At 33.8% G+C, this 8,590-nt stretch overlaps 2 protein-coding genes across 2 annotated transcripts; one reads left to right on the forward strand and one right to left on the reverse strand.

The window, feature by feature from the left end:
- Positions 1-361: 361 nt before the first annotated feature.
- Positions 362-2,448, reverse strand: gpx9 (glutathione peroxidase 9). Its single transcript, XM_042721457.1, has 5 exons — positions 2,299-2,448; positions 2,026-2,119; positions 1,100-1,230; positions 773-903; positions 362-596 (listed from the first exon to the last, which is right to left on the reverse strand). Exons 2-5 carry the CDS (start codon positions 2,108-2,110, stop codon positions 521-523), a joined length of 423 nt encoding a protein of 140 aa, XP_042577391.1. The 5' UTR covers positions 2,111-2,119; positions 2,299-2,448; the 3' UTR covers positions 362-520.
- Positions 2,449-3,106: 658 nt separating this feature from the next.
- LOC109100272 (F-box/LRR-repeat protein 15) lies at positions 3,107-8,188 on the forward strand. Its single transcript, XM_042719370.1, is given in 6 exon segments — positions 3,107-3,260; positions 4,167-4,326; positions 5,678-6,180; positions 7,353-7,380; positions 7,382-7,567; positions 7,664-8,188. Coding segments are annotated over 5 exon segments (936 nt in total). The 5' UTR covers positions 3,107-3,177; the 3' UTR covers positions 7,544-7,567; positions 7,664-8,188.
- The last annotated feature ends 402 nt before the right edge of the window (positions 8,189-8,590 follow it).

The following is an 8,590-nucleotide window of genomic DNA, read 5'->3' on the forward strand; positions in this document are numbered from 1 at the left end:
TTTAGAAAGAAAATGAAGCCAATTTAAGGACTATTAAAATTTTTGTGCAATTTATTTTTATGACAATTACACACATTCTGGCAAATATTTATTATTATTATAAAATCAGGATAAATATAACATATAAAATCAGAGTGTATAAATTCATTTACAATTTAAATAATATTAAATTATTTTGAAATTACAACAATTTGGGGGGAAATGTTCTTAATTGGTTTTAAATGAAAATTATGTCAGAACTGAGAAAGTAATAATGATCCTATAATATATATATATATATATATATATATATATATATATATATATATATATATATATATATATATATATTATATATATATATATATATATATCTCCTTATTTTTTTCAACTGACTTTGAAGTGAAATATGTTTGAGACATTTTCATGGCAGGTTTCGTGAGATTTACTCATTGACTTTAAAACGTCAGAACCCTGACAGACTGACTGAATCTGATTGGATCTAGGAAAGAGGAAGAATCTCAATCTGCTTATGAATGTGTTAGGATAAATGTCTTCCCTGCAGAAGTGTTGCAATGTCCCGCTCCACCTCTTCAAATGGACAATGAGGATCATACCTAAAACACACAATTCAACAGAATTACAGATGCTAATTGTTTTCATTTATTACATCGCTCTGTGAAATACTTGATTCTGATTGGTCAATCGTGGCACTCAGTGCCCATATATTAATGTAGGGTGACTCCATACTTCTTCTTTTATTCTTTTATTTATTTTACCCTGAATTTGTTACCTTTTGTAAGGAACTCCGTCTGCGGTGATGAGAAACTTCTCGAAGTTCCATCGGATGTCATTGGCCTTAATGGGAGACCAGTAGAGCTTCCTGATGTCTCCAATGACTGGGTTAACAAACGGCAGAGTTTCCTAGAAGAACAAGGTCATGGTATCCAGCTGTTTCCTTTGCTAGAACTGAATTCAACTGACTTAAACGGAAATTGTTTACAGTAAATCTACATTCACATTTATGCATTTAAAATGAGAGTCTTGGGGGAAGAAAAGTGCATTTAAAAAAAAAAAATCCAAATTATAAGTTCTGATCTGTGAGGTGAGAGTGTAGTACCTTCAGGTAGGCGTATAGAGGATGTTCATCAGAGCCGTTGACCTCAATCCTGCTGAAGATGGGGAACTTTGGGAGGAAACCTCGTCCTGGTCTCACATACTGCAAAATATTCAGCGTTTCATGGTTCTCCTCTGGGGAAGAGTATAGTGAAAAATGTTACAGATGATCTTCAAGTTTTAAAGTAATTGCTCAGAAGTAAATCAGAATGTACTCCACTGGACAGACGTTTGGGGTCTGTAAGATTTCCTAATATATATATATATATATATTTTAAGAAGTCTCTTCTGTTCACCAAGGCTGAATTTATTTATTCAAAAAAAAATAAACCATAATATTGTGAAATATTATTACAATTTTAAATAACTATTTTCCATGTGTATATATTGTAAAATGTAATTTAATTTGTTTTATGCAAAGCTGAATTTTCAGCATCATTACTCCAGTCTTCAGTGTCACACGATCCTTCAGAAATCATTCTTATATTCTGATTTGCTGCTTAAGAAAAAATTCTGGTTATTATCAATGTTGAAACCATTGTGCTACTTCATAGTTTCGTGGAACTGTGACTTATTTATTTATTTATTTATTTATTTATTTATTTCTAGGACTCTTTGATGAATAGAAAGTTTAAAAGAACATTTATTTGAAATAGAAATGTATAATGCAATTAAATTCATCCTTGCTGAATAAAAGTATCTATTTCTTAAAATAAATAAATAATAGTAGTGTATTTGGAGACAATAAAATAAAAATAAGGTTTTTATAACTAGGTGTTCAAACCATCATACAGATGTGACAGCTTCCTTTGTGTGACAACTGGCCCCAGTCTGCCTTATTTAATAAATATACCGTACAATCCTAGATTCTATGGACTCTGTCATCTGTTGTATGAACACTGAACCAGTAAATGATATGACGGGTCTTACCAGGTGCCTGCAGGCCAAACTGATTGCAGGGGAATCCAAGCACAATGAAGTTCAGGCCTCCATACATATCCATGAGTGCATTCATTCTGTGATACTGTACAGATTATTAACATATTATTTAAAAAATGTATTTCTTATTTTACAAATATATATATATATATATATATATATATATATATATATATATAAAACAATAAGTTCTTTTAATCAATGGTTACACCACATTAAACGTTTGTTGAAAATAAATGGAAAAGATCAAATCTCTACAGTTACCTCTTCAGTGGTGGACCCTCAGAAGGTTGCCACATTCACAATGAGAAGAACTTTTCCTCTGAAGATGCTGAGTGGAGCGGCCTTTCTCTCCAGGGTCTCCATGATGAAATCATAAACTGAATTTACAGCCATATTTGCTGTAAATCCTCAGTTTTTTGTGTTCTTGTGCGTCAGAGTGGACTGTCTGTGGCTCTTGGCTGTGTTTCGTTCACTCTTCTGTATCTCTTGGCTCAGCAGAGGTTCTGCATGGATGACTCTATTGTTTTTGGAGCCGGTCATTTTTTTGTCCCACGTTTGCAAACGTATGCTGACCTGATGGTCATGTGAGTTTCCTCATTTCAGTGGTCTGGTTATTGTGATTGTGTCATTGGTCAACAGTAGCGCTCCAGCAAAGCAGCTGATGAATCAGGTTTGTTTCTGTTTAATCTAGAAATTACATGTGCCACGTAAATAAATGGAAAACATTCTGTGCATTTGCTTAAGGTAAAAAAAAAAAAAAAAAAAGTACATGCATCAGTCATTACCTTCAGCAAGAATGAAAACAACATGAAAACAAAGACAAAATCCAGACATTTTCGGCAATTTAGAGAAAAAGAGGATGTATGGTCACCCTAAAATCATCTCATCTAGATATCTGAAGACCTGTTTGTTGGTATCTATCTATCACACACAGGCTACCTACACAATATGCCTGTCTGTCATTCTTGTGTGTCTGTCTATCTATCTGTTATTTGTCTATCTGTCTAGACGTGTATCCAAACTTATATTTCCATGCACCACTTCTTCTTCCAGGTTGTTAGTTGGCAGCAGTGAGTCACCGACGTTTTGTTGCATCCGTGACAGCAGAACCCGGATGAGCCGGTCAGCTGTTTTTCAATCATGATAAATAATGTGCGGGGATCGCAGGACAGAATCAGCATGGATCAAAAACCTGATGAACGCACGCAAAGCCAAAGCCACAGGTATATTTCATAAAAAGAGCTGCAGGCATTTGTGCACGGATTCGGAAAAGCACGCGCGTTTCTTTGACTTGCACGCACATAAACAGCCGTTTGCATTCAGCGATCCATCCAGTCAATGCATGCAAGCAGCAGTAAAAAGAGTTGTTTTATTATCTGTCTGTGCTGTCCATATAAACACTGATTTTCTGTGATTTAGTGGGTGCATATGCATGTTAAAAATAGTTTATAGCAGTGTATCCATGAGACAATTGCTGTGTTGTTTTGTGTGCACGCGTGTTAAAGGAATAGTTCACCTAAAAATTAAAATTTGCTGACAGTTTACTCACCACCAAGCCATCCAATATGTAGATGAGTTTTTTCTTAATGGAAACAGATTTGGAGAAATGTAGCATTCCATCACTTGCGAACCAATGCAGTGAATGGGTGCCGTCAGAATGAGAGTCCAAACAGCTGATAAAAACATCACAATAATCCACACCAGTCCAGTCCATCGGTTAACATCTTGTGAAGAGAAAAGCTGCATGTTTGTAAGAAACAAATCCATCATTAAGATTTTTGTAACTAAAATACGAGTCCATAATAACGCTTCTTCCAGTGAAAGTCCATCTCCAGTTCAAAATCCATCCATATATTTGTTTAGAGCTGTTTTGGCTTCAAACGGTACTTGATCTGTGCAAATTTCTCTCCTGATTCAAGCCAGACCACTTTTTTACTGGAGGAAACGTTGTTATGGATTGTGGACCAGTTTGAAGTTAAAAAGTCTTAATGCTGGATTTGTTTCTTACGAACACACAGCTTTTGTTATGTTTTTATCAGCTGTTTGGTTTCTCATTCTGACGGCACCCATTCACTGCAGAGTATCCACCGCTGAGCAGATTTGTGATTGAGGTGTGTGTTTTGTGACAGGTGTCAACTGCTGGACCTGCCGTGGGAGGATGTGTTAGTTACACACGTGTTCTGTTACCTGCCGCTGCGTCACCTGGTCAGCTTACAGTGCGTCAGCAAGAGCTTTCTTTCTCTCGTCCAGGTGTATCTGGCCAACTGCCGGAAGTTTGACCCCGCACAGGTGAGGAAAAACACTTTTGCATCTATAGTATTTACTTTCATTTTACATTTAATCATTTAGCGGAGCTTTTATCCAAAGCGACTTACAAATGAGAACAGTAGAAACAATCAAATTTTTTTTTTTTTTTTTTTTTTTTTGAATATGATAGACAAGAAAAAGAAAAAGGTAAGTACTAGTATTAGTTGGTTAAGTGCAGGTGAAAAAGATGTTTTTTGAAAATGAGTAAAGACTCAGCTGTTCGAATTGATGAAACTTTCAGATGAAAAGTATTCTTGGTGTGTATAAATCTGTTTGACAGTTTGAAGAGCTCACTGCTTTCTCAAACAACTTATATATTTGTATTAGGGTTGTATTACGCAATACCATACAAACGTTTAGGGTCAGAAATATTTTGTTTAATGTTTATGTGAAATATCTATGTGAAATATTATTACAACCGTTGTCTTTGCATTTGAATATATTTTTAAAATGTAATTTCTTCCTGTGATGTTTTCCTATGAATTATAAATTGTGCAGTTATGTTGTAAATGTTTTACTGTTACTTTTTGATCAATTTAATGTCTCCTTGCAGATAAAATAAATAAATAAAAAAAGCTTACTCACCCCAAGCTTTTTGAAATGTAGTGTATATTTTATTGGAAGATATTAATTTTTTTAAATTTATCATTAACAGTTTATGATGGACATTTAAAGTCTTTAAAAACATTAAGTTAAAAACACTTAAAATTAATATTGTTTTTGTTTATTATGTATTTTTGTTGTTACATAATTATGTTGATACCTAAATTAACTTTTTAAAACAACATTTAAAACTATTGATTTTATTTTTTTACTGTTTTATAGAAAATACTTTAGAATTTTAATATAGGCTATTTATTGGTTATCAAAATAATTATAGTTTAGTTGGCAGAATTTTAATATTGTTGTATCTCTAATTTGTATATATTTGAAATTTGTGGAATTAAAAAATATATATATTTTATAATGTAATATAATATAATATACACTATTGTTAAAAAAGGTTGAGGCTGGTAAGATTTAAATTATTATTATTTTTAATTCTCTTCTGTTTACTAAGGCTGCATTAATTTGATGAAAAATACAGTAAAAATTTTAATACTATGGATTTTTACAATTAAAAATAACTATTAAAAAATATCGTAAAATGTAATTTATTCCTGTGATGCAAAGCTGAGTTTTCAGCTTCATTACATAAACTTTTGTGAGACATGTATATAATGTGTGTATCAGTTGTTTTATATTGTTCCACCGTTTCAGATCTAACGCTGCTGAAATATTGGGCAGATATTTCATCAAACTCGCATACTTTCGTTCCTGTGTTTCTCCTCAGACAGGGCCTCACATTCCTAAAGAAGCCTTTTGCTCAATGCTTCGCCACAATCAAGTTCTCCACCACCTCTGCGTCACCAACTGCTCCGATTGGATCACGGACAAAGAGCTGCTGCCCGTGGTTGGTCAGAACCAGCACCTGCTGCGCGTGGACATGCGTGGGTGCGTTCACCTGAGCCGTCACGCGCTGGTGGCCGTGTCTCTGAGCTGCCCGCGGCTGCAGCACCTGAGCCTGGCGCACTGTGAGTGGGTGGACAGTCTGGCTCTGCGCAGCCTGGCCGATCACTGCTCGGACCTGCGCTCGCTGGACGTCACCGCCTGCAGACAGCTGAAGGACGAGGCCGTGTGCTACCTGGCGGGGAAGTGTCCGGCGCTGCGCTCGCTCTCCGTGGCTGTTAACGCCAACATCACGGACACAGCAGTGGAGGAGGTGGCCAAAAAGTGCAGAGAGCTGGAGAGGCTGGACCTCACGGGGTGCCTGCGAGTGAGGAACGAAGCCATCAGGTGCGCCGTGTGTTGATAAGGTGTAGCTAGCCGTTTTTAAAAAACTCATATCTGATTATGGTGGAAAAAAATTAGCTGGCTTGAACATTTTTGTGATTATACACATACAGTTGTGGTCAAATTTTTACATACACTTTACAATATCTGCAAAATGTTAATTATTGTTTACAAATAAAAGGGATCATACAAAATGCATGTTATTTATTATACTAATATAGTAATAATGATAATAATATAAATAAATATTATCGTTGTTGTTACTATTATTACCTAAGCACTAAAAATGCTAAATGTTATTTAGTGCTAATATTAATTATTTCTTCTTGTTACTGCTTATTTTTATTTAGTGTTATTATTACTTTTATTATTTGTGTATTTATTATTATTACATATAAATATTAAATTCAGTGACTATAAAATAAAACAAATATTATTAGTCTTTATTATTATTATTATTATTCACTGATTTAAAATGTACTGTTGTTACTATTTATTGAATATTTATTATTATTGATACATGAAAATATTTAAAAATGTTGCTTTTGTAATATTTCTCTGTAAAAAATAAAGTATAACATAAATAAACATTAATTTCATATTAAAGTACAACTATAATTTTATTTTTTATTGTGTATTTATTATTATTACATGGAAATATTAAATTATAAAAATATTGCTATTAATACTTTACTGTAAAATAATATAAATTTAACATGTAAGAAAAAACAATGGCTATACAATAAAAAATATGATTATTATTATTAAATGATTTAATACTGTTGTTACTGTTTTAATATTATTATTCATCAGTAAAAATATTAAAGAAATATTGCTTTTGTAATATTTCACTGTAAGATAAAGTGTAAAATAATATGTAAAAATTAGTTTCATATTACAGTACAACTATAAAATAAAAATACTAGGATTTATGACTGTATTAATTTCTTAATTCTCGAATGTTAAACCATCAAGCTTTTATTTAAATTAAAAAATACAAACGGAGATTAAAGCTTCTCTTTTGTTGACAACAGCCCATCTAGTATAAAGTTTGGGTTATAAAGTTTGGGTTGTTGGTTAACTGATGTTAGAACAATTATAGATATGAGTTTACACGGAGCAGCATTTACTGCAAACCGAGCTTTTTATTAACTCTTGTTTATTTGTGTATTTAGGACGTTAGCAGAGTACTGCCCCAAACTGCAAGTCTCTCAAAGTGAACCACTGTCACAACGTAACCGAGTCCAGTCTGGGCGTCCTGCGCCGGCGCAACGTAGAGATCGATGTGGAGCCTCCCCTGCAGAGGGCGCTAGTGCTGCTGCAGGACGTGGTGGGCTTCGCTCCGTTCATTAACCTGCAGATTTAGCACAACATCTGGACCTTTCTTCAGGTACCAGATCAAAACGAAACCAAAACTACCCCCATGTTGCAATTCATCCCCAAAAACAATTCATAGCTTGTGTGAAATGTTTGTTTTGTTTCATAGGTCCTCTCTCGTCCACAATCTTTCTCTGGAAGGCTGACTTCTGAAACACTTTTACACCAGAAGACACAACCATGAATCCACATTTCAAGCGCTTGATTGTTTTAGTGTATTTTAGCATTTAAAAAGAAACTTTCTTTGGTGTGATACCACGCTGCAGGCTTTCAGAATGAGGACTCGATCAAATCTGGTCCCATTGTTAATGGAACTTATGATCATCATTAGAAGGACGTTGGTGAAAATATATTATTTATTGAAGCAGCTCTCTGTTTTCATGCAGGAACCAAATGCTGTATCATTTGCACTCATGAAATACAGAAATATTTGCACTTTTTTCAGTACATCTGAACAGTACAGTCCTTCAGCTTTACTGGACCATCAGATTTTCTCTCAGCTTCATTTGACAAATCATCCAGAGAGCAATCAAGTCATCTTTTATAGAAGCAAACTGGTATATTTAGAGCTCTGTGTTGATTTTATCCCCATTAACCTGATAATAGAAAAGAATGGCATTGTTATGTTTAGAAACTAAACAATATAGATTCATATTTACGAGAGCAATCAAGTATGGATATTGATTCATACGACATTGAAAAAGATTGAAGCTGGAAAATCAGAATGGGTTCTGATTTACTTCACAGGATTGCATCATTGTTTAAATAAGACTGATCTTATGGTATATTTAATATTGCTATCAAATTGGACTTTTGATGGGGTTTCTCTATATGTCGCATTCATTAATGCTTCAAACTAAATTTACAGAACTGATTATAAATTATTATAAATTGTGGCCAGGACTGTATGTGCTTATTTTAAATGCTGGAGGATTATATTTCTTGCTTTATGAGTATTTCAAAGAGTGTCAAGATACTGTAACAGGGCAGTTTTATCTTTTTTTTCTTCTTTTTTTGGATAATTAGTCAACATTTT

This window comes from Cyprinus carpio, chromosome B3 (assembly GCF_018340385.1).
Source record: "Cyprinus carpio isolate SPL01 chromosome B3, ASM1834038v1, whole genome shotgun sequence".
NCBI lineage: Eukaryota > Metazoa > Chordata > Actinopteri > Cypriniformes > Cyprinidae > Cyprinus > Cyprinus carpio.